Source organism: Maylandia zebra, linkage group LG16, assembly GCF_041146795.1.
Source record: "Maylandia zebra isolate NMK-2024a linkage group LG16, Mzebra_GT3a, whole genome shotgun sequence".
In the NCBI taxonomy this organism is placed as follows: Eukaryota; Metazoa; Chordata; class Actinopteri; order Cichliformes; family Cichlidae; genus Maylandia; species Maylandia zebra.
In genome coordinates this window covers 20,938,816-20,965,605 of record NC_135182.1, presented here as the reverse complement: position 1 = coordinate 20,965,605, position 26,790 = coordinate 20,938,816, and the positions used below count along the sequence as shown (strand labels likewise).

The window sequence follows — 26,790 nt, the reverse complement described above, 5'->3', positions numbered from 1 at the left end:
TTTACTTCAAAGCAGGAGCGAGTGAGACGCTAGAGGTCTCAAGTCTTTCTCTAAGGGACATGATGACGGGGATTGACTTTATAGGGACCACATACTGAGCATATTTCTGTGCTGTTGCATTTACACTATATTCAGAATAGAGAATTAATTCAAAAAGTAGATGAGGAAAAAGCTCCTAACCTGAAGCTTGAATTTATATTTCGAGCTAGTCTTATGATTGTATATTTATTATAATGGAATATGGATGCATGTTACAAATGTGACAAAAGAAAAGAAAAAAACTATTGTTTGTGCTTTTGTTGAAGCCCCAAACCACCAAGCATTAAAATTAGGTTGCACAATGCAACCTAACTAGTCCACGTTTAGAGATTACTTGTTACTGTTACTTAACCCTGTTTTATCATAAGCTCTTCAGGCTTACGAGTCAAAGAAGTGAAATTAAATATGGCCCACTTATCTGACCTGACACTTGATTAAATGCTTATTAATATTGTTTGAAAACTGGGACGGCTTTCAGCTGCATGTTAAAAAAAAATAGCATAGACAAGTCAAAATGTCATGATACTAATACTGGGCTGGTTAGGTTAAGATATGTTATGGCTATCTCAGTATTACTATATGATTTCGCTGAGTACATTCGGCAATATTATTATTGTGGTTTCTAAAAAAAATGAAAGAAAAAATCTGTCAAGTTCATTTTTAATTGTATTTGCTTTTTTCTTCTTGTTTGGAACGTTAATAACTCTGGAAACAAAAGTGGTGAAAGAAATGTTAACGCTATCCAAAATGCAATATTGCTCCCTGTGTTGTAGTACCAACCACAAAGCTACTGGTTATTTATAGAAGTGCATGCTGCAGTATTGTTTAGTCTGTCGTGCTGCTAATAAACTGATGTACTTAATCACACTTACAAAAGCAAAAATAAAAAAACCAAAGTAAATAAAAACTAGGGGTGTTAGATGTTGTTTAGATATAAATGCACTGCTTCCCCTTTCAGCCACACACTTTCCACCCCATTCAAGTATATATAATGAAAAATTGGTATGAAAGATTTTGTTCAATCAAATATAAAAATCACAAGGTCAAAGAGGATTTCACAATTACCTATACGTGTAAATAACATGCTGGAATTATATTCCAGCTAGACTCATTCTAGTAGCTTTAAATGCCTTTGCCTTAAAGTACAAATATACAAATATTTTTCTAATATTAAAATCTTGATATGGTCTACAAATACAGAAACCTTGATTTCACAAGGTAATGTGACAGTTAGTGTAATTTATTATATGGAAATGCAAATACAATTTGGAGATGCATAACAAAATGAGTGTATTGGTATTTACTAAAGTAGATGTTACTGTTGTGAAATTAAAACATTACAGAGCTTAAGTGTCTTATAGGAAGATAAGGAAATGGGTCACTCTAGCCCAATGGTGTGTGGTTGCTGTGCAACATGATGTCATAATAGAACCTTCAGTGATTTGGTGTATTATCAAAAGGTTATCATAGGAGGCTGGACAATGAATATTTATATTATTAGCACAATATAAATATTTGATTGCTGAAAAAAAAAACCTAAATAACCCCCTAAATTTAAGAAAGATTGTAAGTTTGATTTTTTTATGCTGTCTTAAGCAACTATTTTTGGCAGTTATTCTCAGATTTGTGACACTTTATTGACTTTTTAGACTGTAGATGGCCTTTGACTGGATGTTGCTACAATTGGCTCCCAGCAAGATTTTCACACTAAAGTCTTAATTGGAACAAAGTGGGTTAAGCTCAGCAAAGGGCTAGATTGACTAGCTAGTACTGGTAGTTACTCACTTGTAAAAGGCTTTGTATGCAGACTTAACTATTGGAGTCTGGATTCATGGTAGTATATGGGATTTTTGACTCCACTAAACCATATTACGCTGATAAAAATGGTCTAAATTTTATGGCTGTTAGGTTTGGCTGATGTCAGTCTCTTCTCTGTGGAATTGACTCCATTCATGTTGTCCTAAGCGACTATTATTGGTAGTCATGCTAAGATTTGTGATGCATTACATGTTATAGAAATGTCAAAATGTCCACTCTGTGTTGTGCATATACACATACAGCACACAAAGCAGTAGGCACTCACAAGCACCGCTCTGTTTTACTCTCTTTCTCACACTCTGTGGTTTCCCCTGAGGTTTTCGTGGAGCCAGCTGGAGGTTAGTTGACCTCTGTCCACAGGGGCTCTTTGGAGAGTGATAGGTCAAAACATGAATAAAGTGCAACCACATCCTGTGATAATAGGAGTTTTGTCCCCTGGGAAAGCTTAAAGGGCCTCGTGAAAAACATGGAAGTGACTGGGTATTACATTCAGCCAGTCACACTACTGTTTCTCATTTAGTGGTCACTTTACAGGCTTAAAAGGCATCTCGTGTCCTTGACTTCATACAGGCACGTCCGGATCAATACTCGTAAAACCCTCATAATAGAGAGCTGTCCTGATGATGATCTGGTGAACCTGGAGTTCTTAGACGAGGTAGGATTTTATGTGTTTATCTCGTCATGCATTGATGAGCCCAAGCTGAAAAGTTGTTGATTTTAGGCTGTGTGTGTGTGTTTTCTTTTCTGCAGGAGACAATCATCAGCCATCTCCACAAGAGGTATGATGAGCTGCAGGTGTACACTTACGTCGGTGACATCCTCATCGCTCTCAATCCTTTCCAGAATCTCAGCATCTACTCTCCTCAGGTCGGTAACACATCAGTCACAAATAGTTTTTGTGTTTTTTTTACAAACACAGTGGAAATGATGAATGGATGCCAGTCATGATGCAGGTTCTGCTTTAGTGGATACTCTATTTGTAGGGCTAGTTATTGTTATTATTATTATTTTGTTTTTATTCACAGTAACAGCAACTATTATGGCAATTGTCATATTAGTTAGTGCAACAATCTGGCCCCCAAATTTTCTGCTCAGTCAGTTTAAATCAACTATTTTTAATCTTTTAAATTACTCTAAACATCTCTAATGCATAGTCAGCAACTTTGCATGCATTTTTCCTCAAATTTTCTCTTCACTGGATATCCGATATTGATATTATGTGACGCTGCAGAGTTTTGTCTTCTCCAAGCTGTTGGTTGTTAATTTCTTCAAAGCCGTAATAAAAATAAAAGTCTTCATGAATACTTTTATGCCCCTTTTAGTTCTCTAAGCTGTACCATGGCGTAAAGCGAGCTGACAACCCTCCACACATCTTTGCTACTGCAGATGCAGCTTACCAAGGCATGGTGACATTCTGCAAAGACCAGGTATCTTCCAGAAAAGTGACTGAATAGGTTGAAGCATTGTACCGTGCAATCCTAAAACTGATAGAATAATAATGAAAATTATTTTGTATAAAGCACTGTAGGTTTTACAAATGCTTTCGAGCAATTTCTTTTAATTACAATCAGTTATTTTTTAATGTCGATTTGGAAACTTTTGGACAAAAGCAAAGGAGCAAGGAAATGTTAGTAAATAACATATGAAAAAATTATGGTATATGATGTCAGTGTTCCCGCTTGATGAACTGTTATCTCGTTTGTTTAGTGTATCATCATTAGTGGAGAAAGCGGTGCTGGGAAAACAGAAAGTGCTCATTTAATTGTTCAGCATCTTACTTTCCTGGGAAAGGTACTGCATAGTAGCTCTTTGGTCACTATTTTTCATCATCATTTCTAACTTGTTAATACCAGACTTAACTACTTGATATAACTACTTCATAAACTATCTTAAAAATCTACCAGAGTTCATGAAATAATTATTTTGTTGCTCTCAGGCAAACAATCGGACACTCCGTGAGAAGATTTTGCAGGTTAACCCTCTCGTCGAGGCCTTTGGAAACGCTTGCACGGCAATCAATGACAACTCCAGTCGCTTCGGCAAGTACTTGGAGATGAAGTTCACGCCGACAGGAGCGGTTATTGGGGCCAAGATATCTGAATACCTGCTGGAGAAGTCGAGGGTCATCAAACAGGCTCCGTAAGCAGCTGCCCTTGCTTTTTTCCTTCCTGCGGTTGGATTTGAGTAATTCATCTAACTTCTGCTTGTTTTTCCTTCAGAGGGGAGGAAAATTTCCACATATTCTATTACATATATGCCGGCCTTTACCACCAAGACGAGCTGAAGACTTACAGGCTGCCAGATGGGACACCTCCCAGGTTTGTGATGCAAATAATCCCATCATTCGCTCCTCACAATGTGGAAACTAATTTGACTGTCATAACATGAATCTGCAGGTACATTGACAGTCAGCACTGCAAAGTGATGCAAGACATTGTGTCAAGGAAACAATATAAAGAGCAGTTTGATGCCATTCAGGAGTGCTTCCGAAATATCGGCTTTACAGAAGAGGTACTAAACACTCAAGCAATCACATATGCAATGTTTGGGCACAGATCTATTGAGAGCTGTAATATATAAAATACGTAATATGTAACAATTTTCTTTTGATATCTTGTTTTTAGGAGGTCGACTCTGCTTACAAAATTCTCTCAGCAATTTTGAATACTGGGAATATTGAATTTGCCTCCATCACATCCCAGCATCAGACCGATATTAGTGAAGTGCCTAACTCAGAGGCCTTAGAGAACGGTGAGATGTTAGGCAATGTGTGTTGTAAGCATTGACTGTAAATAAAAAATGGTCATCGGTGACTCCCATAAACTTGTACGACCTGAAGTGTTTTAGGAAGTTAATCACTGGCTGCAAAAAAACAGGATTGTACATCTTTAGCTGCTTTAAAAACAAGAACTTGTAGGGTGTAGTGTGATTTTGAATGTATCTTGGATATTCTCTAAACCACACATGGTCAAAAGTATGCATATAGGCTCAGACATATACATTACCTCTCACTAATATTTGGTTAAATGCCCCTTAGCAAGCTGCACCATGATCAGCAAGCTTGGATATTTGACCAATCTTGTTGGGAGAATTGGTAGAGCTCAGCTGGCTTTTAAATAAAGTCTACAAATTTTTATCCATCCCCAAAACAGTTTAGATGTGTGTTTGGGATCATTGAGCTGTTGATTTGAGGTGATGTTGTAGAATTTGAGAAAAGGGAATCTTTCCACTTTCCACTTTAAATATCTGCAGTATAACCATGTTATAGTTTGTTATTATAGTATTGTGATAAGATGCAGTAATCTCTTCACTGTGAAACTGATTGACTGTCTCGCCTTTTTCTCAGCTGCGTCTCTCCTCAGCATTGGACCCGAGGAGCTCCAGGAAGCACTTACCTCTCAGTGTGTGGTCACGAGGGGCGAAACCATCATCCGCTCCAACACCGTGGACAAAGCCGCCGATGTCCGAGACGCCATGTCCAAGGCGTTGTACGGACGCCTGTTCAGCTGGATAGTGAATCGCATCAACTCACTCCTGCAGCCTGACATGAATGTCTGGTCAGTGCGTGCTAGTGATGAACAATTTGTTTGCATGCCCACTGTTTTTGTCTTTTCTGTAATTTCTTGGGGTGTAATTTCTCACTCAGTTTCTGCAAAGCTCTGATGACCTTTCTGGAAGTCTGCAGAGGTAGATGCAAACATGAAGAGGGGAATATCAATGGGAAAGCACAAGACAAGCAAAAGGAGAGCAAAAAAGAAAAAAGTTTTAATAAATTTTTGATACAGAGTTGCGTGCAGAGAAAATAATGTTCAGATGATTAAAAAGACTTCAGAGAGACTGCAAAGAGGCTTTTCATTGATCCAAAAGAATTCCTTCATAAATATGAGCATTGACTGTCAAGGAGTCGTCTCTCAGAGATGAAGCCAGAGTTCCCGTCTGCATTCCAGTCATCTTAGCCGTTTCCTTATTGCCATTAATAACCTGGTAGCACTGGTTAAAGGTGACCTCTACATACTGTGGGTAATGACTGATCATGAAAGTAGCAGCTCCAAGCACTGAATATAAAATACAGGATCATAAATATCTATGCTGTGTTGCAGAAGTGAGTATTGTTAGTGCAGACATTGAAAATAACTGGAGGTTAAATCAATAGAGACTGAAATAAAAGCCATTTAAGAAGATCTGACTTTTTCAAAGACGGTGTTTATGATTTCTCGTCAGACTAGGCCATCCAGACCAGACTCCGTATTTGGGTGGAACTTGGATTATCATTAAAGTTTTATCAATTAATATGGCTGCTGGGGATTTGCTTGTTCCATCGCATAGAAGAATAAGTTTGTTTGTCCCCCTTTTTTTCCTTTGAAGTGCCGTAGAGAGCGGCATGAATGTGGGAATCCTGGACATCTTTGGATTTGAAAACTTCAAGAAGAACTCGTTTGAGCAATTGTGCATCAACATCGCAAACGAGCAGATTCAGTTTTATTTCAACCAGCACATATTTGCTCTCGAACAGGTGAGTTCTTCATGCATAAATAGGTTTTAAATGATCCGCTCTAATGCACAAAGTAGAAGATACCACTGTAATGTGTTTGGGGTGAAAGAATAACACAAAATATGCAGAGAACATTCCATTTAAAACACTATTATGGAAATTAGTCACTTAAATAAATTTGGTGTTTACACAGTTACCAATTCAGAAAAGCTCTCAACATTAATTTTTCCTACAAGTCACCCCAAATTACTCTCTTAATTGATTTAATGAAGCTGTTTACCCTGAAGTGCGAAAAGCCTTTTTTCCTCGATGGAGATGAATTGACATCAATCAGAAACCCTTTTGTTTGAAGTAACTTTGCAACAGTCTTTTTTAAAGAGAACTCAAGAAAAGTGGCTCGGTTTAGTGATGTGGCACATTTTCTCATTAGATAGCTCAGTGTGCATTTCTTTAGAAAAATACAAACTATTATTTATTGAGGCCAAACTCCGCACGGCATATGGACTAATAATAGCCTCTGCACTTTCATTTACATTCACATTTTTAGCTCTCTCCAGGACCAGAAGTGTTATTGGAAGCTACATTTTCCCCGTTCAGATTAATTATAGCAGTGATCTCTGAAAAAAAGGCCTTTAGCTTGTGGAAAACATCCTCCCCTGATGTAGGGCTAATGCTCGGTGGAAAAGGGATCTTTATTTTGTGTGTGGATGTCTTCAGTCTTGCTGTACACAGAAACTGATTATTCTGACTTAATGATTTAAACATGAGGATGGTTTAGATCCATTGGTTCCACTTTATTAGTAAAATATATATTTAAAACAACTTTTTGATCTGAAATTAAATAGATGCAATAATGTGATTTGACTCTGGGTTATTTGCACATTGAAATAAATTATGAATAAGTAAGTGGCTCTATTTGTTGGTTTGGAGCTGTTCTGTTTTATGCATTCAGTAAAAGACTCTATTACGCTGTAAATTTCAGCCGTAGACACACACAGCTGGCTGCAAGTGTGTGGTTTGCTTGATTAGAAACTCTTTTTTTTTTTTTAAACCACACATGCACATTGCATATTTAGCCTAGATTGTTTAATTGGGTCATTTAGGGAAACCATAACTAGATTATTATTCTGCATTCACTGGTTCTAATTAGATGGAATACCAGAGCGAGGAAGTTGATGCCAGCCTGGTGGAGTATGAGGACAATAGGCCCATTCTGGACATGTTTCTGCAGAAGCCCATGGGTCTGCTGTCCCTGCTGGATGAAGAGAGCCGCTTCCCTCAGGCCACCGACCAGACCCTAGTGGGTAAGATTGGAACTACAGTCGCAAACATGCTGAGATGTAGCACATAAAATAACTCAGTTACATAAGAGTTCACAGATCAATGCATAATGAGCCTTCACGTGCTGTAATTTTCTTCTACATGTCTTCTTTACAGATAAGTTTGAGGACAATTTGCGCTGCAAATATTTTTGGATACCAAAACGAGTGGAGCTTTGTTTTGGAATTCAGCACTATGCCGGACAGGTATCAGATACTTCATTGGATGTGTTTAACTAACAATCTACTGCCTTGATGATGATGGGTGTGAGCATGTAAACCAGTGTTCAGGCCTTTGAAATGCTTGGTAAAACCTTCTATTCTGATTATGCCTTTACTTTGAGTATTTCATAAACATCTGCATACTTTATGGAAGGATTTTTCTCTACATCTGTTTTGGGGTCTGATTAGGTTTGTTGTGACTTAAAAAAAATTATTACATCCCATATAGAGAAAAATAGGAAACAAAATCCTATAAGTCTGTGAAATTTTACTAAAAAGTCTATCTTAGTTGATCCTTCACATTTTCTCATAATGTTAACTTTTTTCATACTTATTTCTTATAAATATCTTATATGAAGAAAATGTGAAAAGAGACACTTTTTTGAGTGGATTATAATATGAGACATGCGAACATATGAAGAGTGGCACAGTGCAGCAGTGGTTAGGACTGGAGCCTCATAGCAACCAGGTCCTGGGTTCAAATCTACCACCCAGCTGGGGCTCCCTACAATGAGTCTACCCTCTTTCCCTGCACCTGCATAGATTCTCTCTGGGTACCCGAGCTCCCATACTACAAAGATCTGCCTGTGTAGGTAACTGGTGATTCTAATTTGGCCAAAGGGGTGAATGTGAATGGTTGTCTGTTTCTCTGTGTTATCCCTGTGACAGATTAGAAACCCTGCCTGTCAACTCATGACAGCTAGGATAGGCCTCAGCCCTTTTTCCCTGTTTCCCTTCTTTAAGAATGGCTTCTTGACAGCCATCCTTCGCTGGGAAACCATTTTTGACGAGGGTTCAGCAAACAGTAGATTTCTTCCTATTTCTTAAGGCCATGACTTTCAGATACTGTTCATCTGCTAGACATTTTTTAGTGCTGCTACTTCTTCCTTTGTCCTTTAGTTGTTCAGTTTCCTCAGATTTTTTAATGACATACTGCACACCATGCCGAGATATGCCAAGCTTTCAGCTAATAGCTCTTTGGGAATCACCAAGCTGTGTGAACTGTGTTATTGGAATTTTTCATAAATCCAGGACTGGATAGCGGCACAGCAAACTTATCGCATGTCACTGAGGAAAAACGCAGGTGTTTCTAAAAACATCTGTATTCCAGTAAGCTTTGACAGTTTGGCAGAAGCAGCATGCGCAACACCGGCAACTGAACCTCAAATGGATTTCAGCCATCAGTATTTTTATTGCTCACACCTGTGGTTTTTCTGTGGTTAAAAGGAACATCAGTTTTCTCTGGGATCTTTTTACCCTCACATAAGATGTGTGTGTGTGTGTATATATATATATATATATATATATATATATATATATATATATATATATATATATATAAATAAATAAATTAAACCATACCCCAGCATTAATTTCAGCCTTATCATAGAGTGATGACAATTCAGATTCAGAAAATGTGAATTGACTGTTACACGTACGTGTATTTCTCATGTCCTACTCAACAGGTAATGTACAATGTGAATGGCTTTTTGGAGAAAAACAGAGACACTCTCCCTGCAGACATTGTTGTGGTGTTGAGGACGTCAGAGAACAAACTTTTGCAGCAGCTGTTTTCCAGCCCCTTAACTAAAACAGGTATGATATAATGCTAGTTAGAAAATCTCAGCAACTAACCACTAGCCACAGAGGAAATGGAAACTTTCCTTTTGTTAACAATTGCGGGACTATATCACTCAGTGAATAGTGCTGCTGTGTACTCTTCCCATAAATGTTCAGGTAAGTGGGTTTCTTTAAGACGCGACTCCCAGGCATCTGCTGCCCCCCAGCCCCCCTTCATTTCAAGCCTCTGCGTGCCGTGCTCGGATAAATCTGCAGTCTCCATTATCTCTTGAGAGGCTCAGCTCTCCGCATGGCGCTCTGTTTTTATTTTCACTAAGCTGTCCCTCTTGGTTTCCCTCTGCTGAATGCTATCTACAGATTGTGGGTGCAGTGGGATATTTTTATGATAAGGTTTCTAAATACCCAGGGGATGAAAAAAGAGTATTTAGAGAACACAAAAGCAACTCTTCCCACCTCTTTTCTGTTGGTTAAATGAAGGTAGAGTAATGTGCTTGTCATTAGCTGGGGCTGGGGCCCTCCTGGTCACTTGATTTAGCTGAAATGCTAATAGATGTTTTATATTATCAGATTCCCACTTCCTACTTTTATTTCAGCTAAGCCACTTTATGTGATTCGCTTCCTTTTTTAGGCACCTGTAAATTCCTGCTTTCTCTCCCAGTGGCATTAGAAGGAGATTCGATTCACAAAAGGCACCTAAGCTGAGACTCCTGTAGAAATCTGTGCAGCGTGTCTGCAAACTTCAATTGCTGGCTGTGCACGAGGGAGCCTTCAGCCACTTCCTTTCTGCAATTACGAGCTTCAGAAAAGTACACTCTATAAAACCCAATTCAGTGAACACTTAATTTCAGTGCACAAAGGCACTGAATAGAAACTAAGATGTGCTGCAGTGTTTACTGCTGCACTCCTGAAAGCTTCTTTATTTCCTTTTTTCTTTTCAACTGTGTTTGTGTCTGTCCTGACTATCCTGAAATGTTTAAGATTCTTTTAGAAACACCGTGCTTACACAGATATTTTTTAATTTTAGAGTCAGAGGTCCGATTTTCATATTGCAGCTTGTGGACCCGCAGATCATCTCGTTAGATAAAGAGCTATGAAACACTGCTCGGGCTTATCGTGCCGGAAAAGATGGAGCACTGTTTAAGTGAGATACAGTAACGCATGAGAAAATTATAAATCTATTCTTCGGGGTAAAATTTGTGGGGAGATTTAATTTGCATTTTACTCCACATTATGGATTCTCTGTTATCTGTGAAATTACCATTATCTGGGGCGATCTGATGGAAATCTGTTTTACACCAGGGTGGTTTCACTGTCTGGGCCGCCCCCTCAGTGTGTCACCACTAGGGGACATCATCGTAGACCTGCAGCGGCCTGGATGCAGAGATGAAAGCGAAATGCTGGATCTGGGGTTTTGGACTACACATATTGTGCATGAATGCACTGGAGGTTAATGTTTGTGGTGATGCACATGTCACACTGCAGTGAGGACACAATACCTATAAATCAGACAATTTAGCTTTTTGGTTTCTGTCGACTGTAAAACAAGCGACCGCAATTTGAGAATGTGATATCCCGACCGTTCATGATTGAAGGGTAGCAGGGAAGCGTGAAGGCCTCAGAAAGTAAAAAGTTCCCAGGCGGTGAATAGCGAGGGCACTTGAGCCTTGCAGAATGTGGGTCCTTGAGGCTTGGACATGTGGTGGTGTTTTGTCAGAGGAAATGGGATGTATTTGCATGGACAAATTCCTCAGAGCCAGGGCCTTTCCCAGATCAGGGGAATCACAGTGTTTGAATTGGCAGAGCTCACTTGGGTCTACCAGGGCTTGGGCAACCCACGGTCACAGTACAGTGGACGTGTGTGTGTGCGCGTGTGTGTGTGGCCTCAGGGCTGCCTGGCCCTGCTGATTGTAGCATAGCACATCTGCACATACACACTGCTCATCGAGACTGCCAGTTCTTTGTCAGAGGATGGAGTTCACAGATAGTGGGCCGCGCAGGGACACACATGCTATATTCTCATTCAACCGATAAGGTTTTAACATCTTATACTGTACGCTGAAAAATAACAGGTATGAACGGGACCTGCACTGATCGTGTCATTTTGAATTATTCATTGGCAAGCCACCATTTAAAAAATTAATCACGGGATGATTTCTGTATATAAAGATTTACTATTACATGCCGTCTTTGAAAGGGACACTATTAGCACCTAATACATAGCATTCGTGACTTCTTATTACCAGCTTCTAAACAAATAAACCCTCCCTGAGTTTGTATGCATCTTTGTATTTTCCTCTTTGTATTTGCAGAATAAATAATTAGATATATCATAGATCCTGCACTATCCTTCAGAACAAATGTGAAATATTTATCCTCTGTCTGAGTTTTTCCCATTTATTTTCAAGTTTATACTATAATTTAATGTCCCTTTGATTACATTTATCTCATACCTAACTCCCCTAGTTATTTTGCAGATTTAAAAGCAAAAAGCTGTTTTTAATGGTCAGTTTTACCACGTCACATCACAATCTGAAGTCTAATATTTGTCAGCTGGAGCATTTATGCCATTTGCCAATTGCTGCAGTTGCTAAAGAAGCTCATGCCGTTAATATGCTCTGCAAGATCTTTAGGGCTGTGGAGTTCATATTGAGCAATTTACATATTGGTTTTACATCTTCACACAAAGCCACAGTTGCAGCTCTCCCATCCTCTGCCATCTCCCTCCGTCTCCCTTCATGTAAGGAGATCCTCCTGTGTGGAAGTGACAGGCTTCTCCCAGCGATATGACATATTTGGCTCTTTGTTCTCTGCCTTTTTTCATCCCAGTCGGCAGACACTGCAGTCTTTCACTGCACTTCCACATATTCTCTCTAGCAGGAGAGACACTCACCAAGTAATACTTTTGTTTGAATTCTCTCCTAATCGCAGTATTGGGGAATGTTTTGAGTCAGCAGAGGGATTTTTTTTTTTTGACGGGCCTTGCACATCAATAGCAAGAAGCCGGCTCTCCTAAGTCACATGGTACAACATCCTTTGATAAATGCAACACTGTGTTGTGTCACTAAAAGCCAATTACACCATGCTTTTTTATGATTGATCTGCTTTGACAGTAGTGGATGGCATTTAAATCAACAGCCCCCGAAGCCATCTCTAGGCATAACCGGTGGTGGTTATAGAGGGTGGGTAGGGTGGCGGGGGGTTACGGGTGCTTTAATCTAATTTGCTTGGTTGCTGAGTTGAGTTTCTAGATCACATGTTTTCAAAAAGAGAGCGGGAGAGCGGGCAGAAATATCCAGCAAGGCTCTGCTCACTCAGCTCAGGAAGGCTGCTCTCTCTTACAACTTTGATTGTCCCCCGTGTCGACAGCTCGATCCACAGCTTCTGAAGTACAAGGCGCACACTGGCACTCATAAAAGCATGTAGGGAGGTGTCATATTGAACGCGGGATTGCTTTTTAATCCCGAGCACATTGACTATTCTTGTCAATAGAACCCCAATACAACTGCCAGCTTGAGCTTTTTTTTTTCCTACAGGATTCTTGCTGGGCTTAATTTTCAAAGTGAACGCACAGATGCCAAGGAAGGGTGTTTTTCTTCTCTTTCTACCCCCCACTCCCCACACACCGCTCTGCCTCTCTCTGTTTGCGTCTTGGTAGTCCATGCCAAGAGCAACATGCGTGAAGCAGAAACGATCAGTGGGACGCTCCTCCACCTGTTTCTCAAGTCTGAATGACCTGGGAAATATTCCCCTCACCTGCTCGCCCTCCTTTTCAATTATTAACCTCTTATATTTCCACTCCTTTTCTCTTTTCGTTTTATTTTTATCATGAGAACTCTGAGAATAAGGGCTGTCTCCATCTGTAACTTAAAACACATGTAGCCTATTCTTCAGCTGAATCCGCTTTCAAAGAACAAATCTTCCTTTTCTAGCTCGTCTCTGTGTTTGAATAATTATTATCCACATCATTAGACAAGCTCCTTACTGTATCTAAATTAGAAGGTCTTCTTTTCAGGCCGGACATCACAGGTGTTCCCTTGGCTTCGTGTCTCAGGAGGCAGAAATCTTTGAGGATACTGACTATTAACCAATGCTCTAATCATCTAGTCAGGAGGGGATATGAAACCCGCCGGAAGAATGAATTAATACGACCCGCCAAGGAATACACGAAGAAAGCAGCGAGTGTCCATTTGCAAGGCTTAGGTACAACTGTCATAGTTTCTCTCATCGCAGCGCAGCCCCTTCATCTCCTCTTGATGGTGTCATGGAAGTGAGAGGCGTAAAAGCACAGTGACACTCCACGAGCCCGTTCCACTCGCAGCCGCTAATTCATCATGACAAATGTGCTCAGATGATCTGGCCCAGCAGCACTAATGGGGAGAAGAGAGAGCGCACTTCATTTGCACAAGACCCACTCCAATTAATCCATCCAGCTTTACTCTGGGCTAATTGGAGCAGGGCCCTCCCTGCCTGTGTGCTGGTAATATACCCGACACAGTTTAACAGCCCCTGTTCTCAAAGATCATACTTTTTGTGCGTGCGTGCGTGCGTGCATGTGTGTAGGTTTTGCCGAAGGGGCCTTTGAGGTTGTAAAATCTGTTCCCGGTATCCTAAACACAAGACCTTCTCACAAACATGTGTTCATAATGAGCAATTAACTGCTCACATTTCCATCATATCGGGCTTTACTCTGTCCTTTCTTCTATTTTTGGGTTCCAGTTTTGATCCGTTGGTTATTTTTCCAAACGTATTTACAACAAATATAAAAAGCATATTTTAATATGGCAGAATGTCTTGCATTTAGTTTGTTGCCTGATACAAAAAAAACTGATTTATTAGCAGAATAAACAAGCAGATGCATAAATAGAAATCGGGAGATAACTGTCAAAAGCTAAAAGCAACATCAGTACTAGCTTAAAAGACTCTTTTGAAGAGTGCTCACATCATATGTTTTTGGTTGTTTTGACTACAGCAGTGTGTGTGTGCACATATTTGTGTGTGTGTGTATCTATGTGTGCTATGAACGGCACATTGCTTTGGCTCAGTGCAAAACCCTTTGGCACCAGTAAGACACCCTTTGTCTAAAGTTAGAAGTGCACTGCCTGTTAATTAATCCATCCTAAATTGATTTTGATCAGTCCGGCTTTTGATTGAAGCTTCTAATACATGTTTGATAGTGCAGCGTCCTCTGGGAAAAGGCAGGCGCTGATCCGGTGTTTAAGTTTCTGGCTCGCTGTCAGACGATGTCCTCACCAACCGATGCGAGTCTTGAAATGATATCGCAGAAAACGAGAGCATATTTGCATTTTCGAAGTTTGTCTGTGTGCGGTAGAAAATCTAGAACAATTGTTGGGCTGTCACTTTGGCTTTATCTTTAAAAAAAAAACTTAAAAAGGTTTTCCTTCTTGCCATACACGGCTGCTCGGGTAATGCTGCCTCCTGTGTCTGCAGACGTATTTTTCTAAAGGTGTGTGTGGCACATCTGTGCAGCTATTGTTTATTCATGGAGTAAACCCTTTGAAATGTGTTAAGATACTTCCCACTCATTATAAAAATCCTGCCACCCATGGATTAGGACTTTGATGTCACCAATCCTGCTTCAAAGGCTTCTTTCACTGCTATTAATCACAGTTTAGCCTCTGAAGATATAGCCAGAGAAAACATTTGGACATCTTGTGCAGAAACTTTGAAATGTTCAGACTGTCTTGCATATGCTATGTTCACATCCTTTCCACTGTGTGTGGGGCTGTTGGACTGCTGTGCACACAGATGCACTCCTGAGCCCATGGATTCAGCTTAGTTTTTTTTTCTTTATACTCTCCTGCTCTATGAACACCAACATAGTGGTGCACGCTTTATACACCTTTTTCTTGTATGTTGAATAAAAAAGAAAAGAAAATCAATCCCGGAGTGTTTACTGAAACGCCGCTGGCTCATTCCCAAATATTATTTGCTTTCTCATATTACTGCATGAAAGTCCACTGGCTTCATTCTTGTGTTCAACAGGAAATCTGGCGACGTCCAAAGCGAGAGTCACCGCCGCCTCCAGATCTCTCCCACCACAGCTTGGTTCAGGACGCACCAAGGTGAGCATTCAGCCGTAGCCCGAATCATCACGTGCAAAAAAAGCCCCATAATGCTTTTTTTACATTTTTTTTTATTTGTTGCTCACAGGCATTGCACCATAAGAAACCCAATAAAAACCTGTGCTGTGAAGCATAGCCACATTAATTGACTGCCCTGTTATGTTTGCTGTCTTGCTTGTGGTGATACAGCATCGCCATCTGGCACTCAGTGTCTACATCATAAAAGTCGTTTCTGAGACTTAGTGAATATTGTTGTTTTTGTCGCTGGCAGGTAGCGTTTTAAATTTTAAGGATGACTTTTGCAGATTCTCCTAAATCAGCTTAAATCACTGCATTGGCTTGACGGTTTTCTTTCCATGATATTTCATGTAGAATCTCTTGTTGCATCCAGCAATGCTGATTGTTCATGTTCACTCTAAGTTTGTTTGAGCTGAGTCTTGGCAGCATCAGTGGCTGGAAATTTTCTTAAAAGAAAAAGCTCTTACTGCCGCTCCCTCTGAACTTTAACACTTTCATTTCTGGACCTTCTTTGTTTAAGGGGCAGAATTTCACAAGCTAATAATATCTCTAAGATCGCGTTTCTTAAATGACTGAAAATATTCAGCCTATGTTGACTAACTTTAATCTGATTTTTGTGTAGGAAATACGAAGTCACATGATGCTTTAACACTCGAACCTCTCTTAAAACTGAGTTTCAGATTCCTCTTGTCTTTCCATTTCTCTCTTCCTTTCCTTCCATGTTATTCGACAACATGTGCTGTACTCAAAGTCTCCCAAATACCTGTTGAAGGTAAGAGCCCTGTTTGATAATAGTAAAACTTTCTGAATACAAATGCACCACCTCTGAAGCACAGGACAGATCTGAGAAAATAAACCCAACATAGTTCACTGAAGTTATCATCGCATTATTGTAATCCAAAAACTAAAACTTCAAACTGCGCTTCACAGACTGACTGTGCAGCTCCAGTCATAAAACATCAATCACAAGCTGCTTTTGGAAAATGTAAATCATCCCTTTTGAACCATTTTTTCTCCACACAGCCACATTCCTGAGTTATTAATGTAAACAAATGCACTGCGATGTGTCTTTTAGATTATAAAAATGCTTCATGTGAGACGGAAACAAAGGCCAGAATAACAGTGGGAATAATAACAGTCCTACTTTGTTGAGCTTCCACTAAGCACCTACTCAGTTATTCTTGAAGAAGAGAGGACTTCTTAGTAATAACTCTGTGAGACTGATGTAATATGTATGCGTCTCGTTCTCAATCAGAGTTGGAGAAAAGTTGACAGAAACTGACGCTTACGAGAAGCTACCAGTGCGCTCAGATTAAAGTGACAGTTGTTAGAACAGTGGAAGTGAGTCTCCGATAGCCGTTTGCTATTCTGAAAGCAGATCATACAGAAGTACAAAGTGTCGGAGCGTCTCGTTCCTATGCAGCTCGCACAGCCTTTCACGTACCTTCCTTTCTCCGTGCAAGGATGAAATAAAGTATTAAGATATTCACTTACTATAAAATATCTATTGCATCATTAATTTTGATGAAGCCATGAACTGCGAAGGCCATTAGAAAGCTTATATTGTGTCCTCGTTAATCCGCCGTCATCAGGATGACTGTCTGCTCGGTGACGGCTAGTCTCATTACTCAGAATGCTCTGCAATTTTCCCATGCCCCACAGCAGTGCCGTATTATTCTCTAGATTGTTAGCTTTAAGTGTTTATGAGGCTGTGTTATACAGACGGCACAGTTAGTACAGCTGTGTTTTCCCAACTGGCCCATTTAGAGGAAGGGGACCTGCTGTAATAATACCTTTATTTCTGCAGAGCCCGCTGAAGATGTCATGTCGCAAATGAACAGCATCTCATTTGAATCTGCTGCATTTTATGTTGCAGTGGCCTAAGTCTGGCCTGATCATCAGTGCAGCGTGCTTATCGCGACTGTTTGTGTTCAGGTGGACACCATGGAGATGATCCGCCACCCAGAAGAAACCACCAAGATGAGGAGACAGACGGTGGCCTCCTATTTCCGTGTAGGTGTTTGCATTTCTCACTAAAAATGACTGCCCGGATGACACGTACTCCACCATACATCAGCAGGAAAATGAGACTGAAGTCTGCGTGCTGGTCTCATTTTGCCGTTGAGCATTTTTAAACTGTGTACTTTGTTTGTAAGAGTAACAAAGAAAAGCTTCAAATGTGAAAATAAAATGATAGCTGCTTTTCAGGTTCAGCTGAGCAGCTAATGATCTTCATAACATATGAAGCTGCAGACTAATTTGAAGCTCATACAAATATGATTAATTTATGCTGTATCAATAACTCCAAACAGCAAGATTCAATGACGTAAAGCAGGAGCACTGATTGTCTGAAAACAACTAAAAGCCTTCCACTGATGAGTGGATTAACTTGTTATTAATATGATGTTGTAACTGATCAAACCAGCAAAGTCTGTGATATCAATGGATCCTTCAGTTATTACTGATATAATATTTACATTAAATGAATTATGGGTATTCATGTGTTCTTTGTCAATTTACCTCTGATGAAAAGCATTAAAAGATGTCCTCAGCTTGCTCTGGGGACTAGCTGGGGAATGTTTGCTGAAGATGGCTGGTGGACAGCAAAATTGAATTTAATGAATTTGTTCTGTGTAAATCAGTAACTGTCTGCCAACAAGTCCACTGCAGCTTTATAAAGTAGGGGTTGTACTCACTTGTGGACACAAATAGTTGCAGACACCATGGATGAGTAGTCATTTCTGTTATATTGCCTTGTAGGACGAGTGTGAAGTTGAACAAGTTAACACAGAATTGGCAGGTACTTGAACGTCTGCAGGGATGTCATGCTCATGGCCTGATGATGAAATGTGCTCTGCTTTGGTCAATTGGATCCAAGTGAGAGGACCTTAGCATACTCATAGACTATGAACCTGTAACACACCTTTCATTTCATAAAATGTAAATACATCTCAGTAAATACATCTTTAATTAGTGCTTAAAAAGAAAGCAAGTGGACTTTTTTGGTTTTTGAAGACGTCACTTCTAAAACAACTGATGGACAAAACCCTATATTTAATCCCAAAGCAGGTCACATACCTTGTTTTTAAGTGCTGAAGACTGCCAGGACCTGGATGAATGAGAATCTACTTGCACACTTTAATTCGTTTTGTTATTACATTGCATTTTTTTTAACATTACCATAACTGATACCAACAATTCTGCAAATAGAATTACACAGTGTTGCTTTTTTTTCAAATCCCTAAATAATTCATGATGTCTTTTACTTTAGAATTGAAAACACTGTTGTGTCCTGTTGGGATAGATTTGTTTATTGATTCATACTGATTCATTCTCGTGGGTACCATCGAGCTTGTTATGAGACTGTCTGGAAAAAGTTTGAATGCTTCTTCCAGTGCAGATCTGATCTGACCTTTGAACCCTGATAATATGAAACGATATAACTGCTCTCTCGTGTCTTCTCTTGCTTCTGCCCTCATTGTTGTGTTTGTGCAGTACTCCCTGATGGACCTGCTGTCTAAGATGGTCGTGGGCCAGCCACACTTTGTGCGCTGCATCAAACCTAATGACGACAGGCAGGCACTCTGCTTCTGCAAGGAGCGGGTGATGGTGCAGCTGCGTTACACTGGGATCCTGGAGACGGTGAACATCCGCCGCCAAGGCTACTCCCACCGCATCCTGTTTGAAGACTTTGTCAACAGGTAAGAGTGGCGTCGAGACAGGCGGCGCCTCCACTCTGCAGCACGCACGCACGCTGACACAACCCCAGAGATGGCGTAGAACAAGTGAGCCGTGCTCTACATCACACAAAAACACGGGTTCTTTAATTAGATAGGGGTACATGTTGAGCAGAGCAAGAGGCTGACTAATTGGCAGTCATTAGTGATAGTGCAAGACTAAATCCTGCAGCTCTTTTAACTGGGTGGATACTCCAGTCTGGAAGATATGGATTAAATTCAAACAAGGAGGAACTGTGATTATAAGGGGTGATGCATTTTAATAGATTTCCTTTTACTATTCATAAAGAGTTTGTTCTTATACTCGGTGACCTGAAAAAGCTCAAACATAGTCTCCTTGTCCCATCGGTATTACATTAGAGCACAATTAAAACAAGTCTCATCATTAACGGGGGGCTTTACGTAAGGGTGTTGTTTTGGGTTTTTAAAAATATGGGACAGGATCCGTTTAACTGTTACTAAGCACTACACGCTTCCTCCAATTTAAAAGCGTACACCTAAATTTTAAGGGGATAAAAATCCACACATTTAGATGAGGCTGTGCGAAAATGCCAGAAAGCTTATGTTTGATCAGTGTTCCTTTGAAAAGTATTCCAGCCACCTCTAATGTGGAGACTTTAAGATTATATAAAATTTAATTAACTTAGACTTGTGGAAAGAAGAACTTTGAGATGACTGGTTAGTGTCGTTGCTTCGGGGGAAGCTTTAAAAATGTGGGCCTAATTTTGGCGAGCTGAAACTTTGAATGACCACATGGTGTTTCCCTGCATGTCCTACTTTTGCTCCCAGTATTGAAGGCCGATTACTGGAAGATCGCACACAACCCCCGGCACGATGACGTCCCTGTTGTCTCCTGTGCCTGAAGTGTGCCTGTGTGAGAAGGAGAGTGTGTAAATATATTTTAACCTTGCTATTGAATCCATATCATCCTACCTGAGCCAGGCAGAAGTCATACAGACAGACCTGAATGGCTAAACTGCACCTTTAGTGAAAACTGATTTAAATTTGTGCTCCCATATCAAAGGCTCGTCTGATGTTGCAGTGCTTTGTATTTACCATCAAAGAAATAACAGGTATCAACAGGAATTAGAATGAAAGGCTGTAGACTGAGGCGGGGAGGGGAGTTCAAAGAAGTTTTTCTTCTTGTTGTTCTTCTTCTTTTTGACCACTGCCAGAACACGAAAGATGAACGAGTATTTCTGGAGCCTTGATGTCCCTGAGCAAACAGTTAGAACCACTCTGTCCTATGCTGGTATTTTATAAACAGCAGGATCAGTGGATGGATCCAGACAATGTGAGCAATAAACAGCGGCGTGGGTGATGCACACTGATAGGCCTGCGCTAATGAGGATCTTCTGTGGCCACTGAAATAGGAGACGATGATGCATTGAAAAGAGATCCAGCGCTGGTCTCTGTTAAAGAGTCATGTTTGACTCAGATTTCTGAGCAGCAGGAAGTTTTTAACTGTGGTTCTCTTAACAGTACTTCTAGTAGCAATGTGCAACAAGATGTTGATATTGATAATGTCATTTCTTGAAGACAGTTAAGTAAGTAGGCACTACGTCATCCCCTAGTCTACCAAAACTAAGTTAGCTAAATTATCAATATCTTGTCAAATATTCAACATTTCAAGATTTGTATATCAGATGGCTCCAGTTTCAGACACATGCTTGATTTATTCTCTATAATTTAGTGGTTTATATATTTTCCTAATAAGTGAAAGATTCCTGGTTCAATCCCAGGAGAACACAAAGATCCCTTTGAGCTTGCATTAGGAGGGTATGGAGGCTTATTTCACTTAAAAAATCAGAAGTTTGAAGTTTGAAGCTGTAAGTCAACATTTTTAGATACCTAACTTGAAACTTTTAGACTGCCTAATCAAAAAATAAATGAATAAGTGGCAGAACAATCTTTTATAGGAATGACATACGTTAAAAATGTGTTAAAAAAGTTGCCAAATCAAATATGTGATCCCTTGTCACTAAGAAAGCAGTTGAAAGTAGCTTTTTAAAATTCTTTAAATCTGTTTATATTGTTCTATTATTGGCATGTCAGTGTCTCAGGAGGTAAAGCAGGTTGTCCACAAGTTCATAGTTTGATTCCGGGTCTTCTAGTTTGCACATAGTCTTCTCTGCATCCATCTGACTGCCTGCTACATGCATTTGTGTGCATGCATTTGTACTGCTTAAAGACGTCGAATAAAGCTCTGTCAGTTGTGTGTCAGTGAATCTGTGAATGCAGCTTGTAATAAAAACACCTTCAGCAATTCGTTAGCCTCTTGACACCCTGTGTTCTCATATCGGGACACTGTATTTTGGGTTTTCTGCACAGTTTTTCACTTAACTTAGTGTTTTATCCAACCTTGATTTTATTGTGTTATGCTTTTTGAGGACGTAAAAACTATGTAACAAAGTAACGACTTCCTGTGCAAAGATAATGCTTAGTTTTTATATTTATCAGCTCCAAATACTCCCAGATTTTTTTTTAAATAATAGCAAAACACAATATCTCTGCTTGAGTAACTACATTTGTTCAAAGGTGTCCTTTTTCTCTTCATTATCTCCTCTTCCAGATATTACTATCTTGCATTTCGGGCTCACGAGATGCCTGAAACTAGCAAAGAAAACGCTGTTGCCATACTGGAGAGGGCCAAATTAAAAGACTGGGTGCTGGGAAAGACAAAGGTGGGGTTATTTTTAAAACAAAAAGTTTAATATTGAAGTTATTTGTATTTGTAAAAGACATTAAAGTTTGTAAAGACATAAAAGAAATAGACATAATCAAGCTTTGGATGTCCTAAGCAGAGCAAAATGTCCTGTCAGGTTTTTCTGAAATACTACCATGTGGAACAACTGAACCTGCTGCTGCGGGAAGTAATAGCTCGGGTGGTGGTGATGCAAGCTTACACTAAAGGCTGGCTCGGGGCCCGGCGTTATCGAAAAGAGAAGGAGAAGAGAAGCCGTGGGGCCACAATCATCCAGTCAGGTACGCTGGTTTTGATTAAACAGTAAACAGGAAGAGCGATTATTCAAACTTAAGTCAAAAATATGAAAAGAAAGATGAGTTGTGATATATTCTTTTATCGGTCGTGATGAAACAGGTGCAAATTTGATGTGAGGTGGTTTCTTAATGACATCTAGCCTATTATGTGCCTGTGAGTCTTCATAAAAGAGATAGTTTGATAACCACAGCTTGACCTATGAGGGTTAAGAGCAATGCTTCAGAGCAGACAATAAGACCTCAGAGAGTTCAAAGGGATCCATCCCTCTGCCACCTGGTTTAGCAGTGTTTTGAAGTGGGATCTTGTGTAGTATGCGCAGTCTATTTTGTTTCACAGAGGTAGGTCAGCAATCTCTCGCACACACACACGCATACACACACTGTCTCTTTCTTTTCCCCTTAGCCTGGAGGGGCTATGTTGCTCGGCAGAACCTCAAGCAAATCAAAAAAGAGCGGGAAGAGGCAGCTGTCCGCATACAATCAGGTAAAGAAATGTTTAAATTTTCAAGTTCAAATATTCAAGTGGAGACATCTGGAATTTCTCACGCGGCCCCATGTCCGGTGGAAATTCGCGCCACTGTTTTCATACATTTTCAAAAGGAAACGGGATAAAGGCCTGGAAACCTTACATCTTTGTGAAACACCTTTTTGATCTCCATGAGTGGCCTACGAAATAGTAATAATTAATTAATAATGCATACAGAAAAGCTTTTGAAAGTTTGGGCAGCATTTGGTCCCCATGTTTCAGAAGAACAGTGCATACTGAGATCCTTTTTTTCCTTTCATCTCTTTCCCAGTAAAGGCAAGAGAGGGGCTTATCCCTTCTGTTTCCTCACGACTTCCTCTCTCAAATTCCTGGCCTATTACACAGCTCTCACATACCAGAAACAAGATGCCTTTTTATACTGTCAACCTTTTCATCTGAAATGTAAATTAATTCTTACTCAGTGTGCCTTGACGAAGATCAAAGTGGGCACATTAACCTTCCCAGCCCCCCTCCCCCTCCTCGGAGGCTCTCACTGGAGGACAAGGGAGGGTGCCAAAAGGGGCAGGAGAGAGGAGGGCAGGAGGGAGGAGATCTGGCATTGTTTCCCCTGGCTCTCCTAAGGGCTGCCCTCATCTGGCACATGGAGCATCTCAGTCGCCTGCACACCTTGTGTAAATGTCCTCCATTAAACCCTTGTAAATAAAGCTGCAGAATGGGTAAACATGGTTTTGGTGTTGGGAAAGCCTCTCTGTCGCCGCTGTCTTTCTTTTTAGAGAAGCGTGTTTGTGTGTGGCCGCCGGGGTTCGGGAAGGGGATGGAAGGCGGGGTGGGGGGAGAACCTGAACCTGACATAAGTGGGGCCTCAGCCCCCCGGCGGAGCACTCCAGCACATTCACTTTGTGTGTTCTCTGCAGCTTATAGCCTTTGAGGTGGGCTGCATTTGCATTCTGAAAATAAACAGATGCCTTTCAAATGTATGAGCCTGGTGGCTTCTCAGATCTCAGCGGGGCCTGGGGGACATGCTCACCATCGATCAGATTAGACCATGCAAAATAGAACCATTGCTCAACAATGTACTTGAGCCTTCTTTTCCTGTGCATATAATTTTACCAGAAAAACACAAAGCCCGTCGACGGAGTAAGTCAGCAGGCTCCTTTTACCATCCGTCTGAGCTCAGTGTGTCTCAATAATCGCACAAAGTTTCCTCACTGCAGCGCCACAGACCATATATGCATGCTAAACACATCTCACTTCCTCGCGGGTGAATCCAGAGTTTCTTAATACAAAACTGTTTGGTGCTCCTGATTAATATATAATAAATACACTTTGTGTGTAATTGTGTGAGCATGCAACATGTATATGAGGACAGGGGTGAGGCATTTGACCATTTGACAGCGTGTCTGGCATTCATATCCTGTGCAGCTTACAGGGGCCATCGGGTGCGTCGGGACTGTGGACCCCAGGAGCACAGATGTCACCCTGAGGCTGGAGAAAAGACCACCAAAGAGGAGCATTTAGGGTGAGCTTTGACATTTGTTGTCCTTCAGCATCTGTTCTCATTGGTCTCATTTTTCCTGTACTTTGATTTCTTTTGTAATTTCATTTGCTCCTCATTGCACAGACAATAGTCCACCAGTAGCCATGGCTGACTGAGCAAGAGGCCTCCCATGCTTGCCATTCATCTTCAGCCTTTGCTGGATGAGCTGCTTTTGCCTCATAATGAACTGCTGTTTCACCCAAAGGAGAAAGCTCCTCCCTGTGCACCACCTCTTTCAGTTTTATAAACGTAATAAATAACTTTCCACCAAGATAGCACACTTGTCTGACCACAAGCGGGGCTGGGTGCTGCACTGGTGTCCAGATGTACGAGCTTGTGTTTATTCAGCATATGGGCAGGCCAGACATTAAGAAAGTATTTGCTAAGCGGGAGAGCAGCCACTGAATGAATAGCGGCACATGAGGTGTTGATGGCAGCTTTTACCTTTTTTTTGTCATTAAAAAAGTCTCTAAGCATCCTAAAAATTGTTTTAAGTATCCCCGAATGATTTCAGACCTTTCACAATAGCTCTTAGAAAGAAAGACGTAAAATTAGAGATGCATTGCATATCTTGTTTAAATCTTCTGCGACATTTTGGTCAAGGTTGCGCATTTCTCTCCCGACTCCAAAACTCCAAAATACTAGATTTACACATCTGAAAATGTTATGCTTGTTGTATACTCAAACCGAGCAGAGCCTCATCTGGGGATTTTTCTCTCCATGTTTACAATCATATTCCTTGGTGGGAAAAAACTTCAAACCTCCACTTAACAATTCTGTTTAATCAGTGTTGGAATCTCTCCATATATATTTATTTTGACATGATCTGGCCCATTTTCCTGCGGTAAGATTTGTGTTCTCACCTACATGCTGTTCTTTTCCCTTTTGATACCCCTCCTGTCTGCCATGCATGAATTCTGTGTTTGCATCCAAACAGCAGAGCCTCCGGTTGCATTGCCAGTTCCAAACTGGATGAGATTTTTGTTTTTCTAGACCCGAAGCATGACTGCCACTGGCTCGCGGCATTGTGCGTGCAGATGTTGTCTCGTTGGTGTTTGCTTTTTAAATAATGCAACATGAGCGAACGGGCGCAGAAACACATCGGCGCTTTTTTGCTCCGCAAATTACATAATCATAAAGTGGAGATGTTTTAGGAGCAAAAAAGACAAATAAAAATCATCCTCAGCTCTGGATTTCTTTGTAATAAGCTGATGCAATATGCTTTATTTTGCAGTGATCATTTTCGTTCATTTTAGTTAAAAGTGCGTCTTAATTTCACAGGTACAGCCCGGACAACAAAGAGGCAGACGGAGATTACACCCATAAAAAAGATGTAAGTAGCAGAATATCAATGAGCATTTTCCTTATGCCTTACTAGCTGTGTATGTAAAAAATAAAATAAAATAAAACAATGCTGCTCCTCTACAAAGCAGCTTTAACCCAGATTATTCTTTGGGAATTTTTTGAGTCCTTGAGACAAAAGAGTTCTCTTGCTCCAACCTCCATCTCAGCGGAGAAGAAGACAGGGTGGTACAGGAACGAGAGAATCAAAAGGCTGGAAATTCACGGCTGAGAATAAATGCTCGCTCTTCCCTGAGGTGATTTGTCTTTGCGCTCTTCTTTCTACAGATGTTAGACCCCTTTTTTTAGTAAAGACCTGAGGTTCTTTGGTAGCACTTTGATATCCTGCTCGGATTCAATATGTGAAATAGAAGAGCCACTCCGTGACTTGGAGCACATCACAGTCTTTGAAGTCTGATCCAATTTTTGCTGCTCACCATTTGATGTTGAAAGGATGAAATGAGGAAAATGTACAGTTTTTGCCAGTAACTCTGCTGAGCATATGTAAGATTAAAAAAGCAAAATCCTTTGGAGGATGTACTTAGAAATGTTAAGCAGATTAATACTTTCCTATAGCTCTTTTATTCAAAGATAAAATTAAATATGAGAGGAAGTCTGTATGTGCTGTTTTTCATACTCTCACAATTAAGTCAGTGTGGTGCTGTTTGCTAGGAGGTAGGGCTAGTAAAGGGGGGGGATATGCAATTGCATTAGCATTTGATTAACATTGCAAAGCACATTAATGGGTTTGAGTTATATGAGTGCCAAATTGTAAATTGTAAATAAATGAATACAACATCTACATGACTAAATTGAAAAAAAAAAAAAAAAAAAACGCATTACAGGGCATGCTTTAACTTGTATATATTCATTCAGTGCTTTCATTGACATTGCTCTTCTGGGTGTGTTTACGCCTCCTCTTTCAAGGTTGGCCCTGACAGCCAAGACAGACAAGTGAAAGACATCAAGAGAGACAAAGGCAGAGCAGAAGACAGTGTAACGACGCCGTGCAGGGAGACGGCAAGGCTGCGAGACACGCAGTGTAAACAAGGTAAGCCCGAGCACAGAGCTGGCGGGTGCAGGTAATTACACAAAGAGACAGCAGAAATCCCGCTT

The 26,790-nt window shown here is 40.4% G+C and overlaps 1 protein-coding gene across 5 annotated transcripts in view; it reads left to right on the top strand.

The window, feature by feature from the left end:
- The window catches only part of myo3b (myosin IIIB), a 71,133-nt gene that overhangs the window by 25,582 nt on the left and 18,761 nt on the right, over positions 1-26,790 (top strand). For 3 of the 5 annotated variants that reach the window (XM_076875004.1, XM_004557708.3, XM_004557707.3), the window contains 23 exons: positions 2,428-2,512; positions 2,608-2,724; positions 3,180-3,284; positions 3,565-3,648; positions 3,794-3,996; positions 4,077-4,175; positions 4,254-4,368; positions 4,482-4,608; positions 5,204-5,414; positions 6,223-6,370; positions 7,500-7,653; positions 7,787-7,875; positions 9,357-9,486; positions 15,475-15,554; positions 16,324-16,344; positions 17,508-17,585; positions 19,068-19,273; positions 21,882-21,993; positions 22,132-22,294; positions 22,713-22,793; positions 24,219-24,315; positions 25,615-25,666; positions 26,602-26,725. In XM_076875004.1, coding sequence (XP_076731119.1) covers positions 2,428-2,512; positions 2,608-2,724; positions 3,180-3,284; positions 3,565-3,648; positions 3,794-3,996; positions 4,077-4,175; positions 4,254-4,368; positions 4,482-4,608; positions 5,204-5,414; positions 6,223-6,370; positions 7,500-7,653; positions 7,787-7,875; positions 9,357-9,486; positions 15,475-15,554; positions 16,324-16,344; positions 17,508-17,585; positions 19,068-19,273; positions 21,882-21,993; positions 22,132-22,294; positions 22,713-22,793; positions 24,219-24,315; positions 25,615-25,666; positions 26,602-26,725 — 2,681 coding nt within the window. The remainder of the gene's footprint in view (positions 1-2,427; positions 2,513-2,607; positions 2,725-3,179; positions 3,285-3,564; positions 3,649-3,793; positions 3,997-4,076; positions 4,176-4,253; positions 4,369-4,481; positions 4,609-5,203; positions 5,415-6,222; positions 6,371-7,499; positions 7,654-7,786; positions 7,876-9,356; positions 9,487-15,474; positions 15,555-16,323; positions 16,345-17,507; positions 17,586-19,067; positions 19,274-21,881; positions 21,994-22,131; positions 22,295-22,712; positions 22,794-24,218; positions 24,316-25,614; positions 25,667-26,601; positions 26,726-26,790) is intronic. The other 2 variants (XM_076875006.1, XM_076875005.1) reach the window with 1 other exon arrangement.